General features: G+C 43.5%; 1 protein-coding gene and 1 long non-coding RNA gene across 8 annotated transcripts in view; one reads left to right on the top strand and one right to left on the bottom strand.

Annotated features, from left to right (window-relative positions):
- Positions 1–24,839, bottom strand: part of ANKS1B (ankyrin repeat and sterile alpha motif domain containing 1B) — a 1,160,059-nt gene that overhangs the window by 31,032 nt on the left and 1,104,188 nt on the right. For all 7 annotated transcript variants that reach the window (XM_025285022.3, XM_025285025.3, XM_025285027.3 and 4 more), the window contains 3 exons: positions 18,288–18,299; positions 17,307–17,393; positions 7,408–7,545 (listed from right to left, as the gene is read on the bottom strand). In XM_025285022.3, the coding sequence (XP_025140807.3) occupies positions 7,408–7,545; positions 17,307–17,393; positions 18,288–18,299 (237 nt within the window). The remainder of the gene's footprint in view (positions 1–7,407; positions 7,546–17,306; positions 17,394–18,287; positions 18,300–24,839) is intronic.
- LOC123333246 lies at positions 9,030–13,337 on the top strand. Its single transcript, XR_006550477.2, has 2 exons — positions 9,030–9,255; positions 12,616–13,337. It is a non-coding gene; the product is annotated as an uncharacterized LOC123333246 (long non-coding RNA).

Raw genomic sequence — 24,839 nt, 5'->3', positions numbered from 1 at the left:
TGCACACACATTGTTTTTTAGACATGATGCTACTGCACACTTAACAGGCTACAGGACACTGTACACATAATTTTTATATGCACTGGGGAATCAAAAAATTCATGTGACTTTCTTTATTGTGATATTTGATTCATTGCAGTGATCTGGAAAACCAAACTTGCAGTATCTTTGAGGTTTGCCTATATTGTACATTTGAAAGTTACTGACAGAACAGATCCTGAAGTTCTTATCACACATGCACACAAAAGCCAGTGTGTAAGTATGTGATGGATGTTAACTAAACTTACTGTGCAGCACATATATCAAATCCTTATGTTGCATACCTAAAACTCATACAGTGTTATATGCCAATTGTATCTTAATTAAACTGGAGAAAAAGAAAGGGCTCAGGAATCTCACTTTCATTAAACTGATCACAGTGTGGTTGACTCTGGTGGTGTTCTTCCCCTGCACTTAAGCTTGCTGATACTTAGTGATGGAAGAGGACTATAGAATGCTGTCCCCCAGCCTGCTGACCACAATTTCCTGCATTCTGTCATCTCTCTTCTTCCAGGTTGGATCCTTTAATGGCCCACATGCAACCAAGAAAGCACAGGAAAGAGGGATCCTCGTCTCCCCCCCACACCACCCACAGGCATCAAGACTTTGACATTCCCTACATATTGCAGAACTAGTCTACGCTTCACACACTGAAGATTATAACATTTGGGAGTTGCAAGTAAGAGAAAAATGAGCATGGTTAAAAATCCCAAAGACTGCAAACATGTTCTTTATAGAGAGGTGAGAATTAGCTACGGTTTAGTGGTAGTCATGGCTTTTAATGCTATTAAAACAAAATAAACATTTCATACTATAAAACTATTGAATGAGATCCCGCCCAGATTTCTAAAATAAATCTGACAGTTTCACAAAGAATGCATCAAAATCTTTCTGATCTACCTGTCTCCATTCTATGACCTAGATGTCTAGACTGAGTGAATGATATACAGAAAACGACAGTTTCCAAGTGATCTTAATTCTATCTTATCTGTTTCTTTTGGTGGCTTTTTAAGGACAATGACTGCAGCCTTGGGATCTAGTGGCCCCAGAAACAACCCATTCTCCCTCTTGTCAGCCCAAGAGCATGGTATTCCCCTTCACTGACTGGAGATAAGGGTGGAGGAGAGGGGCTTCCCTAGTGGTCCACTGGTTAAGAATCCGCCTGCCAATGCAGGAGACTTGGGTTTGATCCCCAGTCCAGGAAGATTCCGCATTCCAAGGAGAAGCTAAGCCCGTGTGCCGTAACTACTGAGCCAGTGCTCTGGACCCGAGCACCGCAACTATTGAAGCCCCTGCGCCTAGAGCCTGTGCTCGGCAACAAGAGAAGCCACTGCAGTGAGAAGCCAGCGCACCACAATAAAGAGTAGCCCCTACTCACTGCGACCAGAGAAAGCCCATGCGCTGCAGTGAACATCAGCACAGCCACAAATAAAATAAGTAAATCTTTCAAAAAGAAGAGTGGAGGAGGAAAAAGCTGAATTTGTTGTTTTAAGCCTCAAAACTCCTAGACTCATGAAAGTGTTAGCCACTCAGTTGTGTCCGACTCTTTGTGACCCCATGGACTGTATGTAGCCCGCCAGGCTCCTCTGGTCCATGGAATTCTCCAGGCAAGAATACCGGAGTGTCCATTTCCTTCTCCAGGAGATCTTCCCAAACCGAGGATAGAACCTGGGTCTTCTGAACTGCAGGAAACTACACTCCTAGACTCACAACACACATTTTTTTCCCTACCTAGGCCTATTCTCTTCCCTCAAGTTTTCACTGCCTGGAAGGTGGAGGTTGGGCAGCTTCTTGTTCAGAAGTGGATGAGGCATGTCCCATTAGAGAGGTGACTAGGAATCAGCTGCCACCATAGTGAGTCTGGAATGCAGAGTAGGTCGGGGGTTTGCTGGTAAGTATAATGGGTGTGTATGCTGTGTGCTCTGTTGCGTCTGACTCTTTGCAACCCCATGGACTGTAGCCCACCAGGTTCCTCTGTCCATGGGGATTCTCCACGCAAGAATACTGGAATGGGTTGCCATGCCCTCCTCCAGGGGATCCTCCCAACCCAGGGATCGAACCCAGGTCTCCTGCATTGGAGGCAGATTCTTTACCATCTCAGCCACCAGGGAAGCCCAATGAGGTATAATACACACTGGCTTTTCTTGGGAACACTAATTCCACTTCTGATCTAGTCTTTTTTGAATTTTCATCTACCTGTCATTTAAAACTGAAAATATCACAAGCTGAATTTAGTGTATTAGGTTGGGGCAAAAGTAATTTCAGTTTTACAATTGTTGAACTTTGTCGTTTGATATTGAAATACATTCTTAAATAAATGTGGTTCTGCTATACATCATTTTAATGTGCATTTCTCACTTTACGTTTTTTTGCTAATGAGATATTACTTGTGGTTTAATTTATATTTCTTTTAGACTACAGAAATGATGTTAGACAAAAAGCAAAGTTGAGTGATTTTTTATTGGAGTTCAAAATGGTCATAAAGCAGCAGAGACAACTCAAAACATCAACAATGCATCTGGCCCAGAAACTGCTAATGAATGTAGAGTGCAGTGGTTGTTCAAGAAGTTTTGCAAAGGAAATGAGAGCCTTGAGGATGAGGAGTACAGTGGCTGACCATCGGAAGTTAACAATGACCAATTGAGAGGATCATTGAAGCTGATCCTCTTACAACTACACGAAAAGTTGCCCAAGAACTCTACGTTGACCATTCTGTGGTTGTTTGGCATTTGAAGCAAATTGTAAAGGTGATAAAGCTCAATAAGTGGGTGCCTCACAGCTGACTAAAAATTTAAAAATTGTTATTTTGAAGTGTTATCTTCTCTTATTCTATGCAACAACAATGAATCATTTCTCAATCGGATTGTGACATGCGCCAAGTGAATTTTATATGACAACCAGCAGTGACCAGCTCAGTGACTGGACTGAGAAGAAGCTCCAAAGCACTTCCCAAAGCCAAACTTGCACCAAGAAAAGGTCATGGTCACTGGTGGTCTGCTTCCCATTTGATCCACTACAGCTTTCTGAATCCTGGTGAAACCATTGTATCTGAGAAGTATGCTCAGCAAATTGATGAGATGCACTGAAAACCGCAACGCCTCAGCCAGCACTGGTCAACAGAACGGGCCCATTCTGTTGTCTTCTCCATAACACCACCTGCTCACACGTTGCACAACCAACACTTCAAAAGTTGAATGAATTGAGGCTACAAAGTTTTGCCTCATTTGCCATATTCACCTGCTGCTGCTGCTAAGTCACTTCAGTTGTGTCCGACTCCGTGCGATCCCACAGACTGCAGCCCACCAGGCTGCCCCGTCCCTGGGATTCTCCAGGCAAGAACACTGGAGTGGGTTGCCATTTCCTTCTCCTGACCTCTCACCAATCGACCTCCACATTTTCAAGCAGCTCGACAATTTTTTGCAGGAAAAGTGCTTCCACAAGCAGCAGGATGCAGAAAATGCTTTCCAAGAGTTTGTAGAATCCTGAAGCATGCTACAGGAATAAACAAACATTTCTTTTTGGCAAAAATGTGTTGATTGTAACGGTTTCTATTTTGATTAATAAAGATGTGTTGGAGCCTAGTTATAATGATTTAAAATTCATGGTACAAAATTTAAAATTGCAGTGCAAAACTGCAATTACTTTTGTACCAACCTAATAGATTCTTAGGAATGAGAACAAACTTAGAGAAGATAAAGCATAACATTTTCTGAAGTATGTTCTGCAGAACGCCAGGCCCATGAGGAGCTTTCCTGGCAAGAGGCTCCCACGGCCAAATGACCCTGGAAAACACAGAGCACTCCCCGTCCTGGTGTCTGAGCCTACTGAGGGCTCTGCAGCGTCTCAGAGTAAATAGCTGTGTTAGATTCACATGCTTGCTTTCGTAGTGGGGCTTGAGCTTCCCTTCCAAGACCACAGGATTTCGATGGGAAAAATGTTCTGAATTTAAAATCCAACTCTCTGTAAACTGGAAGTTCTCCTATCACTGAATTTTCTTGATAATAGGAGATATTCAGAAAAACTTCCTGTGACTCATAAGAGATCTACAGAGTGAAAGCAGTAATAACTGCAATTAAAAATGTGTATGTCATGGCAGGGGGGTGGGGGAAGAAGAAGGTGGGATGAATTGAGAGAGCTGCACTGACATATGTACACTACCATGTGTAAAGTAGAGAGCTAGTGGGAAGCTGCTGTGTAGCGGGAGCTCAGCTTGGTGCGCTATGGTAACCTAGATGGGGGTGGGGGTGGGAGGGAGATTTAAGAGGGAGGGGATATATATACACACATAGCTGCTTCATGCTGCTGTACAGCAGGAACACAACACTGTAAAGGAATTATACTCCAATAAAAAGTAAGCAAATACATACTCAAAACACATCAGCTGAAAGACTGAATACTGGAGGTATTCTTTTGCCATTTGGGCAGCCTGGGGGACTGATTCATATCAAAAGAATGTTAACGCTTCAAGAATGGGCTGAATATTGAACTGCCCTATATAAAGACACGAAATCCATGCTCAAAGAGGCTTTTTTTTCCTTCAGTACAAACAAAGCTTGGTGCATCTCAAAATTGCTCAAAGGCCCAGGTCAGGACTGGTGGCCTTTGTGACTGTTTTTGAAGTTAGACAAACTGTTCACCTAGAGAGAATTAAAATGGTGGATTCATGGCGTAAGATGAAAATCCTTTGGAGCTGATACCAGACTCCTAAGCTAGTGAATGTCTACATTAAATCAAACATCTGGATGAAAAGATAAAAGGTGAAACAATTCTCCACATGTTTTCAAAATGTACCAGGGACATTGTGTTGGTCTTAAAACCAAACAGTTGACTATTTTCCCCCTATATTTCGCCTCAGAATTCTGCCGTCACATATACACCAGCTGAAAAACTCAAGGGACCAGATGGCCCATGGGTATCATTTTTAGTTTGAATAGAGAACACTGTTTTAGATACTCTTATGGAGGCAAATTATATATTACTCTAAAACCAATTTAGAAAGAAACACTGCAATTCCCAAGGGAAGGCTGGAATTCATCCTGACAATACTGGAATATTAATGCTGACACTCAATGAAAACACTATATAGAAGCAATAGACCAAGAGAAGGCCTACAGAGTCTATGTTTTCTTTCTACTGCTTCTGTTTATTTATTCTAGTTTTTTCAGTTCTTTTGCAAGGGCAGTGGGAAAACGTGGGACCATAAATATACTTCTGAAAAATCTACCTTATGTCTTTTAGCAGGAAAAGGCCAGAGTGAATTGTGAGGTCAGAAGGGAAGGAGAGAGACAGAGGTGGTGCTCACCATGACACATTGTTTATGAACCTCTACATACGTTCCTTCATTTCAGTCCCAATGAAAACCTGTGAGGGACACATCCCTGCACCCATTCTGTAGACAAAGGAGATCGGGACTCCGAGTCCTGCTCCTCATCTAATGTCAGGGAGCAGGCAGCGAGTTGGAATGTGAACTCTGAGCAGCTTGTCCTTTCTATGACACCAAGGCAACTCTCCCAGAGAAGGGTGTATCATGCAAACCAAAAGGTATAGGGATAGAAAGATAAATTCTGTTGTTTAAAGAAACAACTGCATCTCACAAGAATGGCAAGTTATGTCTAAAGGCACCAGAAACCTAATGTGGACATGGCTTTAATCAACAATTTCGATCCCATGGGAATAAATCCATCCAGGGATACTGTAAGGGCTTGGCTTTGCAGTCCTTAACTGTTAACACTGACCACCTGTATCTGAAAAAGACTCTCCAAAATATACAAGCAGTTCAATATCAAAAAAATACAAACCCAATCAAAAAATAGGCAGAAGATATAGAGACGTTTCCCCAAAGAAGACATACAGATAGCTAACAAACAAATGAAAATACATCAACATCACTCATTATCAGAGAAATGCAAATCAAAACTACAATGACATATCACTCCACACCAATTAAAATGGCCACTCTCAAGAAATCTACAAACAATAAATGCTGGAGAGGGTGTGGAGAAAAGGGAACCCTCTTGCACTGTTGGTGGGAATGTAAATTGATACACCCACTATGGAGAACAGGTTGGAGGTTCTAGAACTACCATATGACCTAGCAATCCCACTCTTGGGCATATATCCTGAGAAAACCATAATTCAAAATGACACATGTAACTCAATGATCACTGCAGCACTATTTACAATAGCCAGGACATAGAAGCAGCCTAGATGTTTATTGACAGATGAATGGATAAAGAAGATGTGGTATATGTATACAATGGAATGTCAGCGATAAAAAGAAATGAAATTGGGTCATTTGTAGTGACGTGAATGGACCTAGAGTCTGTCATACAAAATAAGTCAGAAAGAGAAAAACAAATATTGCATATGGGTTAGTTTTAAGACAATGACAAACAGGATTATAGGTGGTATAACACCATAAGGACATCATTACAAGACTAATTTTTGAATATGGGTCATATTTAGATAGACCAAACCTCACTGTTCCCAATTACTATTTGTAGATGTCTAATTTAATTACTATTCAATATAGAAAACCATAAGTATTGTATGAGGCACTAAAATTTATATTTCTTCCAAACAAACCTAGACTACTATGTCCTACAATTTAGAAATGGCTCCCCAAGAAACCAACAGATATAGTGAAGGAACAAAAGCTGAAAGACATTTACTGTATTTTGGTATACCTGTGGCGGATTCATTTTGATATTTGGCAAAACTAATACAATTATGTAAAATTTAAAAATAAAATAAAATAAAAAAAATAAAAAAAATAAAAAAATTAAAACTCTAAAAAAAAAAGAAAGGAATTCATTAAATTTAAAAAGTGAAGTTAGTAGTTGATCAATGGCAGTTCAGATACTGAATAGAAATGGAGTTTGAAATTTAATGGATGAGTGAAAATATAGAAAAAGCTCAGAAAAGCTGAAGTCTGCAAAATATCTTATACCACAAATACCTTAATATTAAAACAAACCAACAAACAAAACCCAAGCATTTGGACTTCCTGGTGGTCCAGTTGTTAAGAATCTGCCTGCCAGTGCAGGGGACACAGGTTTGATCTCGGAGCCAGGAAGATCCCACATGTTGAGGAGTAACCAAGCCTGTGTTATATGCCACAACCACTGAAGCCTGCACCCAACACCCATGTTCTGTACGGCAAGAGAAGCCACTGAAGTAAGAAGCTCAACAGAGGGCAGCCCCCTGCGCGCCACAACTTGAGAAAGCCCGCAGGTAGCAACAAAGACCCGATACAGTAAAAAACAAAAACAACAAAACCCAAACAAACCAAGCATCTACATTGCTCTCAATAAATTCCAGGTACATTCACAGAAATCTTCAGTCAGTCTAAAGAGGATGGTCACTCACCACATCAAAGGCCGTAAACACGTGACAGTAGTGGTGATTGGACTTCAGGTCCTTAGTGATGTAAGCGAACGTCGACAGGTCTTCCGGGTCCTGGGCGGCACAGGAGATGTTACGAATCTCATGCTCAGCAATTATGTTCTGGAAGAAATGACACAAATGACCATGGTTTTCCTCTGCAAACCAGCCTATTTTAGAACCCAGGCAAACGACCTGGGAAGCAGCTGCTGTCCCTTTTCCTAGAATGTTCTAGACCAGCAACATTCAAAATGACCCACTATCTGTGGGCAAAGGGACATCAGGTCTGGAAGGAATATTTTCGTTTAATGAAAAACAACCTAAAATAGTCTGAACCCGGAGCAGCAGTTCTCGCCTGGCGCTGTGTAGCCACTTTAAAAAAAATAATTATTGTTAAGGATTTTACTGTTTCCATCCCCCACGTACACTGGGAGAGTCAGCTCTGCCTCCTGCCAGCTCTTCCTGGAAAAGCCCCCCTGCCCTGTTGTTCTGCTTCCCCAGGAGCCTGAGCCCTCACCATCCCTTACTGTTGTCCTGTGCCGGCCAGAGCTCCCCAGAGCCAGGCAGGTTGGGGAGGGCAAGTCAAAGCACTCTGTCTTGACAACTCTGCAGAGACGAGGGCGCAGGGGTGGGAGGAGGGAAACAGCGCACCGCAGGCTCGATGCAGGGCCCTGTGGATGACGACGCTTTGCTAACTATTCCCGCCGTGTTGTAATTACGAGTGGCCGCTGGAGGTTAGCCTCAGCAGCTCGCAGGTGGAAACTGGTCCTCAGACAGTGTAAGTGCCTTAACGCAGGGCAGGTGGTGGAGCTGAGCCCACAATCTGCGGTTTATCGGACCGCAGAGCTCAGGCTCTCTCAAATACAATGCAATGCTTCTCACCCCCAACCTCTCTCTCACTGGTTCAACACCATTTCATTTTCCTTCTCACTAGCATTTTTTTCATGGCCTCTCCTTGCCAGCCTCATCCCAACCAGCCTCTAAGAATAATGGGAAAGTACCCGAGGAAAGGTTTAGGTACCATTATCCTGAAGCACAAAATAATCAAGGAGAAACCACTGGGCTGCAAACCCTGCCAGATACTTCTTTTGATATATTGATGAATTTAAGAAGGAAAATATTTCACATAATCGTGCAATCATTTCTTAATCTCATAATATCCCATTTATAATCTCATAATATCTCATTTATGATTTCTGCAGTTGTTATAGATCTAAAACCTTTAATGATTACCCTAATTACTTCGTAATTGCACAGTCTTAAATAACCCAAGCACATATAATGCTCCGGGTACACCCATCAGTGTCTAAAAATGCTTACAAAATGCCCTTCCCTGCCAGCGCCCCGAGCAAGTTTTTCACGCCCCTCACTCTGCTGAGCTGTGTGGTTAGGAAGCAATTACAGAATTAACACATAAAAGAAAATTACATTAAGACCTTCTTCACAGTGGTCCCTTATGTTGATACTACATGTAGCACTGTCAAAAATAACTCAAACTGGAGTCAGAATCGCATAAACAAGTGACATCCTCTTGCAGGGTAGAATTTCAAGATAGAAGGTCCAGATCCTCTTCTGACATCCAGACAGCATTTCTTCAAGAAGAAAACTAAATTAGCAACTTGTGAAATCTTAAATTTAAAATTAATAAGAGCTGCGTGATCTTTATAGGTACAGTGTTAGCAGGTGCTCTGGGCCTCCACCGTCATTTGATTTATTTTGTTTCCGTCATTTTAATTGGGGGCTGCGAGTTCTTTCGGCAAGTCTGTGTGGATGCGGTCTCGTCATCCAGGATCCACTCTTATTGGAAATAGAGCATTGGCTCCAACTTAATTGGTATGTTGTGTTCTTGAGACTTTTAACTAGCATAAGGTAGATTCATTGCAAGGACTGATGCTGAGGCTCCAATACTTTGGCTACCTGATGCGAAGAGCTGACTCACTGGAAAATACCTCGATGCTGGGAAAGATTGAGGGCAAAAGAAGAAGGGGGCCACAGAGGATGAGATAGTTGGATGACATCATCAACTCAATGGACATGAGTTTGAGCAAACTCCGAGAGATAGCGAAGGACAAGGAAGCCTGGCGTGCTGGAGTTGATGGGGTTGCAAAGAGTCAGACGTGACTGAACAACAACAAAAAAGGTAGATTAACTTCTCAGGAAGGTGTTACAGTGAAAAGTGTCCTGTGACTTTTATTGCACTGAATACCCTGAATCTTGCCAGTTCATAAGATGTCACTCTTGATTTTCAATGATGTGTGACAGCCCTCTGGCCCAGGGAAAACTTGTAAAGTAGATCAAGCTTTATCTCTGGAGCTCTCTCTTAATTCTGAGCTGCATGTGTCTGTCCTCCCCAAGTTTGATCTTGAAATCCTAGCTCCCAGTGTGATGGTGCTTAGAGGTGGGCCTTTGGGATGTGATTAGGTCAAGAGGGTGGAGCTCTCGTGAAGGTGATTAGTGCTTTTACAAGACGAGGAGCCAGTAGATCCTTGGTTATCCATTTTAAATATAGCAGTATGTACCTGTTCATCCCAAACTTCCTAACTATCCCTCCTCCCCATCTTTCCCCCCAGAAATCATAACTTCATTCTCTAGGGAACTCTGCTCAATGTTATGTGGCAGCCTGGATGGGAGAGGAGTTTGGGGGAGAATGGATACATGTGAATGTATGGCTGAGTCCCTTTGCTGTCCACCTGAAACTATCACAACACTGTTCATCAGCTATACTCCAATACAAAATAAAACATTTAATAAAAATAAATACATAAATCTAAGTTGGCTTAAAAAAAAAAAAACAACCCACCCCAAAACAGTCGAGAGAGCCAACTGGCCCTCGCTGCCGTGAGGACACAGCAGGAAGATGGCTGTTTATGAAGCAGCAAATGGAGGCTTTCATCAGATACTGTATCTGTTGCTGACTTAATTTTGGACTTTCCAGCCTCTGAAACTGTGAGAAATAAATATTTGTGGTTTAAGCAACCGCATCTATGGTAATTTATTACAGCACTAAGACACTTTTCCTCTTTCTTGACTTTCCCTCCCAATTTTCTGAAACCCATCCCCACAACCACCCCCGCCCTCCACTCCCTCACTTCTCTCATCCCCAGGAGCCCAGGGCTGTCTCTTAACTCTGAGGCCCTGCCCTCCTCCATGCTGCTCCATGTTCCAAAATCAGCCTCTTCACCTACTGCTGAAACTTTTATTCCTCTGTTCTCATGGTCTAAACCAGAGGTAAGGCAGGCTAATACAAATGTTCTATAATCAGTTAATAGCTCATGTTACTGGCCTTTAATCATCCTAATTGGCAGTTGAAAAATATGCTTATAAATGAATTCATACTGATGGACTGGCTGGGGAGGTATTTTGAACAGAACTTCCTGATAGGTTGGTGGTGCTGGAATGTGGACAGGACCTGGGATCTCACTACTGATGTAACCGAGCAGGACTCACTGCTGATGTAACCGAGTGAGGCCTTTTCAGGACAGACCCCGCTCCCACATGCTCTCAGGAGTACCCAGATAATAGTAGCTCATGCCGGAGTTTTTCCGATGCTAAAAACCACCACCATGCATGCATGCTTAGTGCTTCAGTCATGTTGGACTCTTTGCGACCCCATGGACTGTAGCCCAACAGGCTCCTTTGTCCATGGGATTCTCCAGGCAAGAATACTGGAGTGGGTTGCCGTGCCTTTCTCCAGGGGATCTTTTTGACTTAGGGATCGAACCCACATCTCTTGTGTCTCCTGCATCAGCAGGCGAGTTCTTTTGTACTAGCACCTGGGAAGAAATGAACTACTTGATGATCAAGAGTGCACAGCCACCAGGCCACTTGGCGCCTAAGGGTTGATCACCATCAACCAGTCAAGAGAACTATGCACGAGCTGATCACATACCTGGGGACACCAGTCCCTCACTTGGTCTTTAAAAATGCTCTGCTGAAAAACTAAATAAAGGTGTGGTGGTTCTTTTTTTTTTTTTTTTTTAAATGCTTTGCTGAAACCCTCCAGGGAGTTTGGGGTTCTATGGGCATGGGCCACCCATTCTCCTTGCCTGGCCCTGCAATAAACATTTCTCTGCTTCAAACGCTGACACTGGGAGTGTTTAGCCTGTGGTGACACGGAGCTCAATGCTGCCACCACTGCATCGCCTTTGTAGAATGGCAAGGCCAGGCCTCCATGTGTATGATGATTCTGAGACCAAGGAACAGTCCTGGCCTACAGACTACACCACAGCTGTGGATGGAATGGAGGCTGCATGTGCTATAAACAACTTGTTTAGGCAAAAGTCCTAAATTAATCTGTGCCTAAAAAAACAGCATAAGCCCCGCCTGAGGCTGACATTCAAAACAAACAAACCCAGGCACTGAGTTATTCCTAATTTAGCTGGATGGGAAGACTGAAGAGGGGGTCAGAGCAGGAAGGCAAAATGCAACCCAATCTTGGTCAAGTGCTGGATGTGGGGACTGTGTCACCTCTTAGAAGGCCCTGCTGATCTGAAGACGGGTTTGGAACTAAGCAGTTGTAGTCTTCTTGGTGGAAAGCCACGCTAGAGCTACCTCTGGGCTACGGAGCACCAGAAAGCTGGTGTGATTTATCTGTAACATTTTAGTATAAATCTATTCCAAGTCCCATTTTTAGTTCAATGTCATTTTCGCTTCTTCCTTTTCAAATAGAGCTTAATTATTCAATTTGTTTCCTATGTTGGTAGGTAATAAACTCATGAGTTGATAACCAGGCACCTAGCCTTCTCCATGAACTCAGCCACAGCTATTTCTTCATGAGAGTAAAAGGAAAGAAGTGCTTTGCTGGAAGGTTCACCTTTTACCTAGTCAAATGCAAGCAAATAGGAATGGAAGTGTAAATTAAGCATCCATTGCACTTCAAACGAATTGGTAGAAGGAGCTGTGGAAACAGAAAAAAGGAGTAACAGAAAAAAGCATTAGGTTAGGGAATGGGAAAGTCAAGTTTTAGTCCTTCTCAGTGACCAGCTGGCTGTGTCACTGCAGGGAGTCACTTGGAAAAGGGTCTGAGGCCTTTGGTTACTCTACGGAGTAGAGTCCGGAGAAGTCCAAACACCCCCTCTATGTGACCAGCGCAGGGTTATAGAGATGTGGTGGTCGGGAGGGGACAGTTTAAGAATCAAGAACAACGAAACATCAAACATAAACAATAAGCTGTGACTTCTGCTTGTGTCTCAGTACAGGCTTAGTGGTCACAGCACCTCAAATTGTGAGGTCTTCCCAGATGTCTACAAATCCCAAGTCCTTCACTTCAAGTCAGAGTGACTCCCTGTCGACAATGCTTCCCAGGGGAGGAACCTGCGGTGCAAACCGGAAGCAGGACCTGGAGTGCATCAGCCTGCTCCTTCCCTGCTGTGGGCATTAACCAGAGGCTGGACTTTGCACAGGACCAAGTGGTACACATGATGCCCTGCAGACACTGCTGATGAGCACAGTTCCCTTCACACCACGACCCGAGCACAGCCCTCCAGCGGTGGCTCCTCCACACCCCCTGAAACCAGGCCTTCAGCCCTGGCTGGCAGTGTCTCTCAGCCGTCCTCAGACAAACTCTACCAGCGCAGCTCTTCACTGTTTCTCTTTTCTACCTTCTAACACAAGCTCTCTGCTCTGGTTTCTCACACACTAACTCCTAGGCCACGGCCCTGAGTCACCCACCATCCACCCTCAGATTGAAGCAGATCAGCTACACCTGAGGATGCTGGGATGGGGACCCTGGGTAGCCTCCAGTGTTGAAATCAATGTCCCCAAATTCCTGAAAAAGCCAGCCAAGTGCTTTTTAACTAGTTTTAAAATTACCCAGACTCACCAGTTTTCTTTTGTGATTGCCAAAAAGAGATATGAAATTGGAATGTAACATATTATCTTAGGATTTTGAGAATAGGCTGAGGACCACACTGCGAGGACTTGAAAGGCACATGGGCTTTCTTCATCTAGTGTCTTTATTCATGTAATTATCTTTGGCATATCTTTCAGTGCTTAGATGTCCAGGTAGTCCTTAGTGGGGAGAGATCTATGAGTAACTCATCTAAGTATGGGTGACTAAAGCAGAAGCATCTTCTCAAAATCTAGGATCAAGATCTATGGCCACTAATGTGTCCGTAAGGTAAAGGCCACAGAGCCAACAGTGCTCCCTCCTTCCTCTGATGGTGGAGAGAGCATTAGAGAGGATGCTATTATCATAGATGCACTCAGTCATGCCACCAGCTTCATGGGACGACAGTCTTAAGACTCTGGAAACTTCTCAGGGCAAATACAACTTGTTTAGAAAATGTCAGAATCCAAGCCTGCTAATAACATTGTTAATCTAAGAGATTGTTAAACTCATATGCTGAAAATATACTGCCATTCATGATTTTCAAGTGCAAATGGGGTAGAGGCAACTGCTCCAGGTTAAAAAAATGCCAAAGACTTTCTTGAAGTTTAGATACAGTGAAAACAATGGTATCTTAAGAATTCCATAAAGTTTTGAAACTTTAAAGACCAATTGACTATAACCTAGGGCTAAAGGAAGAGACTAAAATTGCTTCTAAGAAATGAAAAAGCAAATCAATTGGGATTTTTCTGATCAGGCTCCCCACAATTGTAATCTGATAATGGTAACTATACAAAAAAAATCTTCACCACCCAGATAATCACGATGGTGTGATCACTCACCTAGAGCCAGACATCCTGGAATGTGAAGTCAAGTGGGCCTTAGAAAGCATCACTACGAACAAAGCTAGTGGAGGTGATGAATTCCAGTTGAGCTATTTCAAATCCTAAAAGATGATGCTGTGAAAGTGCTGCACTCAATATGCCAACAAATTTGGAAAACTCAGCAGTGGCCACAGGACTGGAAAAGGTCAGTTTTCATTCCAATCCCAAAGAAAGGCAATGCCAAAGAATGCTCAAACTACCGCACAATTGCACTCATCTCACACGCTAATAAAGTAATGCTCAAAATTCTCCAAGCCAGGCTTCAGCAATATGTGAACTGTGAACTTCCTGATGTTCAAGCTGGTTTTAGAAAAGGCCGAGGAACCAGAGATCAAATTGCCAATATCCGCTGGATCATGAAAAAAGCAAGCGAGTTCCAGAAAAACATCTATTTCTGCTTTATTGACTATGCCAAAGCCTTTGACTGTGTGGATCACAATAAACTGTGGGAAATACTGAAAGAGATGGGAATACCAGACCACCTGACCTGCCTCTTGAGAAATCTGTATGCAGGTAAGGAAGCAACAGTTAGAACTGGACATGGAACAACAGACTGGTTCCAAATAGGAAAAGGAGTACATCAAGGCTGTATATTATCACCCTGCTTATTTAACTTATATGCAGAGTACATCATGAGAAACTCTGGACTGGAAGAAACACAAGCTGGAATCAAGATTGCCGGAAGAAATATCAATAACCTCAGATATGCAGATGACACCACCCTTATGGCAGAAAGTGAAGAGGAACTCAAAAGCCTCTTAATGAAAGTGAAAGTGGAGAGTGCAAAAGTTGGCTTAAAGCTCAACATTCAGAAAACAAAGATCATGGCATCCGGTCCCATCACTTCATGGGAAATAGATGGGGAAACAGTGGAAACAGTGTCAGACTTTATTTTTTTGGGCTCCAAAATCACTACAGATGGTGACTGCAGCCATGAAATTAAAAGACGCTTACTCCTTGGAAGGAAAGTTATGACCAACCTAGACAGCATATTCAAAAGCAGAGACATTACTTTGCCATCAAAGGTTCGTTTAGTCAAGGCTATGGTTTTTCCTGTGGTCATGTATGGATGTGAGAGTTGGACTGTGAAGAAGGCTGAGCACCGAAGAATTGATGCTTGTGAACTGTGGTGTTGGAGAAGACTCTTGAGAGTCCCTTGGACTGCAAGGAGATCCAACCAATCCATTCTGAAGGAGATCAGCCCTGGGATTTCTTTGGAGGGAATGATGCTGAAGCTGAAACTCCAGTACTTTGGCCATCTCATGCGAAGAGTTGACTCATTGGAAAAGACTCTGATGCTGGGAGGGATTGGGGGCAGGAGGAGAAGGGGACGACAGAGGATGAGATGGCTGGATGGCATCACTGACTCAATGGACGTGAGTCTGAGTGAACTCCGGGAGTTGGTGATGGACAGGGAGGCCTGGCGTGCTGCAATTCATGAGGTCGCAAAGAGTCAGACACGACTGAGCGACTGAACTGAACTGAATGGTAACTGAGCTGACTCATTGGAAAAGATCCTGATGCTGGGAAAGATTGAGGGCAGGAGAAGAAGGGGACGACAGAGGATGAGATGGTTGGATGGCAACGCCGACTCAATGGACATGGGTTTGGGTGGACTCCAGGAGCTGGTGATGGACAGGGAGGCCTGGCGTGCTCCGGTTTTGGGGTTGCAAGGAATTTGACACAACTGAGCGACTGAACTGAACTGAATGGTAACTATCAATGACATATTGCCAGGTTGAAGCCATCATCCACCTAAGGCATCTGACTCTGAGTGTGCTCTGGACATCATTGGCTAGCTTGAGTAGGCTGCATTATCAGCCTTCTGCCTGGGTTTCAGGACTGCTTCTAAAACTGGGAGGTTGTTCTCCTCAGTAGACTTGGGGAGCTTGGGCTTATCTGACCACTGACACAGCAGTCTTCTTCATTACAGAAAACAAACTGGGAAGGCTTTCAGTGGGTGAAAGTCATTGAATCTGGGGATTCACATAGTCAGGCTTATTACAGTCAAGAGTCATTGGCTACAGGATGTTTCCCTGAATCTAAATCCAGGTGCCCTGGTCATAAATTTCCATCATTTAAATTCATCTGATTCATGACTTCTGCTTCCTTTCCCCAGAATGGAGTGGGTCCAACTGGGAGGACTGGCTAGGCAGTCCAGAAAACAGTGTTCACCAATGGGGATCACCTCATTTCCCCAATTTCTATACTTTATTGGTTGGAAGGATGGAAGACTAAAATGCAGGGACATGTGGGGGTTTGGGAGGAAGAGCCAGTCAGGTTTGAGTTTCTGGAGGGTGAGAGTGGTCACACCCGCATTTTCTAGTTTAGCACCTGCACTCCGTCATCTTTGCCAAGAAAGGACACTTTTCAAGTAAAATGTAACCCGTTTGTCTGCACTTGACCTTGGAGCCCATGAACCGTTCTCCCAGTGAGTGCAAGGTCATAGCATGGTCACAGCATGGCCTGAGCTTTTCGGATGGTGCCTCTTAAGAAAACAATGCAGTTGAAACCCTCTGTTCCATCTCAATAGTTGAGAATGAAATGCAATTATACGATGTAAAAGCCAGAGCATGTGTTCCCTGTGTCAGGTATTCATTACATACATCAAAATAAAGGACAGGCCTATCTCTGGAGAAACGGAAAAACAAACACTCTAGCCTGTTGCCTAGTGACACTTCCTCTGACGGAGGAATGAACACTGATGCGTTTTCACTCTAGACATGATTTTTCCTGTTTTAACGTTCCCTGGACCCAAAGGGATATTGTCAGATCCTGAACAGCACAGTCTATGAGGGAAGGTACCTTGGAAAGGTGAATGCAAAATATGTGTAGAAATCCTGGATCAGGCCTCCAAATGCAAGGTGCCCCTCTGTGTGTGTGTGTGTGTGTGTGTGTGTGTGTCTACAGCTGTGTTTAGGGAGCATGGAGGTGGGGGTTGGGGAGTGATTAAAATGGGGGATGATGGGACTTCCCTGGTGGTCCAGTGATTAAGACGCCAGTGGTTAAGACTTAAACTCAGGTTTGATCCCTGCTTGGGGAACTCAGATCCCACATGCCACATGATGTGGCCAAAACATTAAGAAAAATTAAATAAAATGGGGATGTTAAGTATGATGGGAAGCAAAGGATTTTAGATCATTTACTCCGGACTGTAGAGGTATGGTACCCACCTTATTTGTTGCATCAATAAATTTGACTCCTTTATACGAGACGGAAAGGATGATAGTAGGGACCTTCTTCATTTGCTCTGTAGACTTCTGAAATTAAAATTAGAAAGCTGTTAGAGCAGTTTGTGTTGCATGGCAACTGTAGCACATAATTTTTTTCTCTTGAAAGATAAAAATAAGCTCAAGTTAAAAACAACACCACCACCACACACACACACCACACATACTCTAATTTAAATGTATGTCTCTCTTCTCTTGGGCTTAGCTCTGGTTTAGGTTTCTAAAGTATCTGTCTTGCACTTGAGGGTCTAAATAAAGCTTTTCTGCTGCTTCATGTGGGTGAAGGAATACTGCCTTTTTGTGACACCAAGAGGAGAAACAAACAGCTCCGTCCCCTACTTCAATTTCAAGCGACATTCTTTTGAAGAGAGTTAAGCCATGTCAGATGGAAATCCGAGGGTGAGTTTAGCATGAACAAAATACATGCCACCTCTGCCTGTTTCTTCCCAGTCTCTTTCTTCAAGGTACAAGGCATGTCTGAATACATACTTAAAATCGGGATTTAGAATACATTATTGTGAATTTTTCTTGCACCTGACCAAACCTGTAAAAGCTGGTAGCATATTTGCAGCAGAATTGCTTGTGGCCACATAAGATATAATACCACTCCATGATGCTCAATCCCTCTGGGAGGAGGTTGTATTTTGAGCCATGGTAAAATCGGACAGTCCAGGTAACCTACTTCATCATTTAGAGGTGAGGTTAATCCCTTAGGCTAAAGTTCTTACACTAGATGTCCACAATGGCTGAATCTTCAAAAATTCTCTGTAAATTTCTGCTAAATCTCTGCTAAATTCTCTGTAATTTAGCATTTGCCTTTTCTGGTTAGTTTTATCATTCATCACAGGTCACCCGCTGTCTGTTTACTTCATTTCCTGCTGTGGACACTCCTAATAATCACATTAAACATCAAGAAGAACTTACCTGACAGTTAGCCTGATGGATTTTCCAGACAAGACAGGTGAGAACATAATAGGAGAGAAAATAAGTAAAAAGGTGAGAGGAAACAATTTCAGTAATTCACCAACAACACAGACTCATTAGACAGTAAAGAGAACAGGCTCTATAGATACATGTTGATGCAGTACAACTGTTATTTTACAGAAACTGCTGCAGGCTTTTCCAGACCCTGTCTCTCCTTTGTTTTTACTGTTTTCTCATTGTTCTGTTTACTGCATTGCACAGTCTTAATATGACTGACATGCACGAGCCTTCTGCTTTGAGCATTCCAGGACCAGCTGTCTTATGTACATTAAGGGAATTGAGGGAAAATATGAACTTTCGTGATTTCTTCATTTATATTACCCGTTTTTCATTTATAAACTCTGAAATGTGACCAGAATGAAAGAAGATCCAATAGTCTGAATACAACTCATTGAACTTCGTAATGATAATTACATTTCATCTTTCACTTGAGCCATGGAAAAGGTGTTTCACATTTTCCTGGTTGTTTTGACACACCTTTTTGAGAGCTACTATATCTGCATCAGAGATAAAGAAAATTGATTACTGAGAGTATTACTATGTAATATTAAGTGTTTCATACAGTACAGAAAAAAAGCAGTGCCTGTGAAGTGCTTTTTAACTAGTTTTAAAATTACCCAGACTCACCAGTTTTCTTTTGTGATTGCCAAAAAGAGATATGAAATTGGAATGTAAGGTTAGATACTTTTATTTTTGAATACTTTATCCAACCAGCTCTTAGAGACGTACAAGATAAATTGAAGGCTAGAAGAAATAACATGCAGCATGCTGACTGGAAGGTGAAACCATGGGCTGAATTCTGTAAAGAGAGAGGCTGTGGCAGGAACAGGCAGCACTTTGGTGGACTGAATGTGTGTGTGAAGGGATGGAATGTATGGTGCATTGAATGTGTGCATACGTGTGAAGAATTCTTTGCAAAGAGTAACAATGGGTTCCAACAAATCACCTTGCCCATCTCTTGTGAATACACTCTCGTGGACAGATATCTGTGACATGAAATAGTATTAACATACACCCAACATATAGAGAAGGAAATGGCAACCCACTCCAGTATTCTTGCCTGGAGACTTTCAGGGACAGAGAAGCCTGGTGGGCTACAGTCCATAGGGTCGCAGAGAGTCGGACACAACTGAGAAACTAACACACACACGTTCCCCTAACATAAGGTTAAAATACCAACATGTTATGTAGTGTTAAGAAACCCCATCCCAAAGAAAAAAGAAAAGCCATCTGTTATTCATTCTGCAACTGAGTGGATATTAAGTGGCCCACAAGCTGGAGAAATGCAGTCTACTTTGGGGGATGTCACAGAGACCTCAGATCGTGTGCAGACTTCAGTCTGCTGAAGGCGGCCATCTAGTGCTATGTTGAGATGGATTCTGAGCTGCGTCTGGGCTCTGCAGTAAGGAGGGTTGGGAACAACATCTGCCGTGGACAGGGAGAGACATATCACCATTCCTGGATTGAGAGCAGCTACAACACAAATGTTGACAAATGTGACAGAGATGTGAACAGAGTCCTTCCAGAGTGCTGAGCAGGAAGAGCCTCACTCTGGTGAGGGAGTGGGCAAGTCTTCATCCATTCAACCAGCTGCCTCCTGAGCCAGGTGACTGACCTGGCTATTCAGGGATGGATAGGATTCTCCAGGTGGCAGAAGAAGACTAAAGAGGCCGTTTTAGCAGCAGAATCAACATAAAAATGCACACATCTGGAAATGAGAAATAATATGGTGGGTTTGGATAACTGGTGGGAGATTAGGATGGTATAGTAGGTTTGGATGGTTGTAACTTACTCTGCCAACCTAGGATCCATTGGATGCTTTCAAGTAGGGCGTGACTTGATCAGGTCTGTGTTGCAGAAAGATAGCTACAGTGGGTTGTATGGACTGAACAGCTAGAGGCTGAACGTGGGGAGGCAGGAAGGTATAAATTCAAACCAGAGTCCTAAGCCCCCAAGTTGAGGTAGATGCTCTGGAGAATGGAAGGGAAGCTGCCATTCTGATGAGGAAGAATCAAGAGGATCTTCTGACTGGTCCACATGGTGAGCAGTAGGATGCTGAGGACTAAGAGGCCATTAGCTGAGATAAGGACCACTAGAGCGGACTGCGCTTTTGCAAGAAACCTTTCTGAATCCGATTATCACCTTGATAATCTGGCAGAGATGTCCAGCAGGAAACTGGAAATAAGAATTAGATCTGGAAATCCAAACAGAGAGGGGGTGACCGAGGAAATAGGAGCAGACAAAGTGGCTCAGAGTGAACTAGAGGAGGGCTAAGAATCACCCTGCAGGGGATGGTTAATAATGAAGAAATGGGGAAGAAAGTAGAGTCAATGAAGGAACCTGAAACAAAGTTGGAAGAAGCCTGACAGCAGGATCATGAAGTCAAGAGAAGATTCCTTAGAGGGTGGGAGCAGTGCCCGATGTCAAGAGGACTAAAAAGGCCTACAAATCTGTGCCCAGCACAGTGGCAGGCACACACAGGCGTGGTTGCTACTTTTATTGGGTTTCCTGGCTGAAAGCCCCAGCTTGGGAAAACAGAAAAATCTGTTGCTGATTTTACCAAAAGGGGCTTCCGGAGAATGGTGGCAGCAGACACAGAAAACCTCAACGGTGCAATGAATCAAGAATCCTTGCTTTCCTAACTGGAGGCCACAATGGGGTTCCAGTGCTGCAGGCTACACACAGGCCTAGGAGGGCTGGTGGTGGGGTGGCTGCATGTTGTGGCCCAAACTGTACTTCTCTTCCCACTGAGTCTAGACAAGACGATGATGGATCCGGCCAGGGAGGGGCTGTGGGAGGTCTTCAGAGTAATCACCTCCTTTAAGGCATTTCTTTTTTTTTTTTTTTTAAGGCATTTCTATTCTGTACAAGAGATACAGATCCAATCTCTTTCTAGAGGATTTTCTGATGGTGTACTTTACAGAGCTTTAAAGAGGTCTATTCACACATGATTTTAATGAAAGATGAAAGTACAGAGCAAGAAGGTAAATATACTGAGTCTTCACTGGCTAATCAGGGAGGCAAGAAATCCAATAAGCGCTTCATTTTATGAAGGCTTTTCAGATATCAAAATGTGAGCTCAGGGCTTCCCCGGTGGCTCAGTGGTAAAGAATCTGCCTGCCAATGCAGGAGACATGGATTCAATCCCTGATCTGGGTAGATCCCACCTGCCGTGGAGCAACTAAGCCCGTGGCCACAATGAGCCTGTGCTCTAGAACCCGGGAGCGGCAACTCCTGAAGTCCACATGCCTTATTGTGCTCTGCAACAAGAGAAGCCACTAAGCTCACACAGCAGTGAAGACTCAGCACAGCCAAAAATGAATACAATTACAAAAAGAAAAGGTGAGCCTGGAGCCTCAGCCCGACCCCAAGAAGCCAAAGTCCCTTCCTCCCCAGCTTCTCTTTCAGTGTTGTAACCATCTCCCCCCCACCCCCCCTCATCCCGCCGTCCAGGGTCGAAGGCACCTAGTCTGGACTGCTCGAATTACAAAGCACTTGGTCTCAGGCAACTTGGTTTCTATGACCTAGCTGCATGCTTTGCTGTGTTTCTGGATGGTGAATACTCCCACAGGTGTATATTAAAAATTGAAGCCTTATTTATTTGTATAAATAGACTTCTCTTTTTCAGGCCCATTTCCTCAGTAAAATGCTCAGGGCAAACTTTCTTTTGTGGTTCCCTTTTGTTTCCAGTTGCCTTTTTTACTATGCCACACTCTAGGTGGAATTTCTAAGGTTTCTCAGAGTCTTAAATCCCCACCAGCTTCATGTGTATGTGTGTGTTTTAGTCGCTCGGTCATGTCCAACTCTGCAACCCCATGGACTCCTCTGGGGGTCCGCCAGGCTCCTCTGTCCATAGGATTCTCCAGGCAAGAATGCTGGAGTGGGTTGCCAGTCCCTTCCTCAGAGGATTTTCCCGACTCAGGGATCAAACCTGGGTCTCGTGCATTACAGGTAGATTCTTTACCCTCTGAACCACTAGGGAAACCCCTCAGCTTCACAGGGGAGACTAAGTTGTAACGAGGACCTCTGCCTACCTAATCAGCTGTATGCTCATGGGTAATGCCCCAAATTAACTTCACTTTTGCAGCATCCTGCTCTCCCACTGAAAGCTGAAAGAATATAGTGATATTTCATTGTATTTTCTTCACAATTTCCCCAATTAAGATTATCATCCTTTTATTATTCCAAGAGAAACAGTATTTAGTTATATACAGATGTTACCTTTCTGAAACCTATAATAAAATGCAAGTACTGAATCAATTCAAAGCCAGTCCTTTCTTTAGCACTTGGGTTTATATTGTTTTTAAGCATCACACAGAACAGGGATCATAATTTCCTATCTGGGGGCAGGCCCCTGTAATACTGTTTGTAATAGAAAAAGTAACTGAACACTCTTACAGCATTTTTTTTTAAAGAGGGATTTTTGGATTCACCAAGGAAAGTAGTAACAACCATCTTTAATTTTTTTCAAACACTTTTCATTTCCTTTTAAAGTACAAATTATGAACTGCTTGGAATATTTGTATCAAGTCAGAAATTGCCATTGAGCTTTTCTAGCCTTACACCCCCAAAATAGTTTCTTATTTTCTAATGCAGAATCAACAGTGTGAGAACATATTTTTTTGCAATACAGGGGCCCTTGGATCTCAGAGCAGAGCTTCCCAGGTGGCAGTAGTGGTAAGTGCTTGCCAATGCAGGAGGCATAGGAGACCTGGGTTCGATCCCTGGGTCGGGAAGATCCTCTGGAGAAGGAAACGGCAACACACTCCAGTATTCTTGCCTGAGAATCCCGTGGACAGAGGAGGCTGGCAGGCTACAGTCCATGGAGTTGCAAAGAGTTGGACACAACTGAAGTGACTGAGCACGCATGGATCTCAAAGCAGGACTTTCATGGGTAAATGAGAGCAAAGAAGTTTAGAGCTGAGGCTAGAAGCACTTCAGTTGTGAGCTGCAATGTTAGGTTTGGGTCCAGAGTGACATTTATGCTCCTAATAGGAATCAATTGTGCCCCATAGTCAGTACAGAGTGAAGAGCCCACAGGGAGGATATCACTGACCCCTCATTCTTACAAAACCGGATCACTGCCAGGGGGTGTTTTAAGCACAGGCTGGCACAGATTTCTCAATGGTCTACTGCCATCCAACTCATAGCATATATTAACCTACACACAGCTACCCTGAGAATGCTTTCTAGTGAGATAGCCAGTGCTGAGTCATAACTATTACTTTTGCCATATAATACTTCCCTTATTTCAACGCTTAATTATTATATTTAGTTTCAGCAAGTAAATTAAAACAGGATCAAACTTCTATGTTTGGGAGCCCCAAGTGACTCTCAAACAATTAAAAAACCACACCAAACAAGCAATATTGTGGTGATTTTTGTATTTGGCAAAACCAGCTAAGTTGCAGGGATTGTTACGAGAGAAAAAGCAGACTGCAAATTAGCCATCTGAAATGAACTCTTATCCTTCGAAGCTCAGTTTCAAGGTTACTTTCTGGGAAAAGCTCAGTTTTGGAGTCCCTCTCTGGTCAGTTTCTGGCCTCCTGGCTGAAGGGGCTGCTTTCCTCCCCTTTCCTTCCTTCGCGGTGGGGGTGGGGCTGTCTGTTTCCTTGTGAGGCCCGCCCCCACCTTTCCAAATTTGTCCTACAATGACTAGCACATGGTCTCAGATGAAACTTATGAAGGTGCCATTTTTTTTTTAAAGGTCAAAATGGCTAAATACCAGCAATTTTACAGGAATCAATCTAAAAGCTGCTGAAATCTATGACTGTTAAAGGAATGAGCAAATGAATTAATGTAGTACAGCAATGAGTAGGAAGCCAGCTTTACAGAGAAGAATTGCAGTCCCAGCCTCTCAACACGTGGAGAGCTCAGAACACTTTGCAGAGAACCCAGATGCTCCGAAGAACTTGGGAGGAGAACCACGGATGTGATGAGAGATGCACCGAGACAGACTCCTCTGGGGTGGCAAACGCTTCACAGATCTCGTGATAGTTCAGCTTCAAGGAGAGGGTTAGGCCTTGGCAACAGGAAACTGGCTCCAACTGCCAGCACCAAGATAAGAAGGAAAGCCTCTTTGAGAGGGCAGAAGAATCATTAGAGGCAAAGCTGAGAAGTTTCCCCCTCTGCTCTTTAATCATAGTGTCACTCTCATCTGTTCCTAATGACTTCGGGGTAAGTCTCACTTGGCCGGGAAATGAAGGTATAGATGACCTCACGGGGCTTTTCTGGTCACAAGGACTCTGACCCAAAGGCTCAGCGAATATAGAGCCTAAGTAAGGCCACGTGACCAGAACAGACAGTGCAGCAAGCAGCAGCCATTTAAACCAGTCCTCTTGCCTAAGATTTGGCTATTGTGTGTACTGTCAAGAGTAAAGAACACGGCCTGGCTGAGTTTGCAGGGCACAATGCAATGCCCTCGATCTCTGTTCCTCCAGCCCTGGCTGGTTTCCAGGCACCGTGGCACAGTGTTCTACCAGGACAGTCTGT

Source organism: Bubalus bubalis, chromosome 4 (assembly GCF_019923935.1).
Source record: "Bubalus bubalis isolate 160015118507 breed Murrah chromosome 4, NDDB_SH_1, whole genome shotgun sequence".
NCBI classification, from domain to species: Eukaryota; Metazoa; Chordata; class Mammalia; order Artiodactyla; family Bovidae; genus Bubalus; species Bubalus bubalis.
This window is presented reverse-complemented; position numbering and strand designations above follow the sequence as displayed.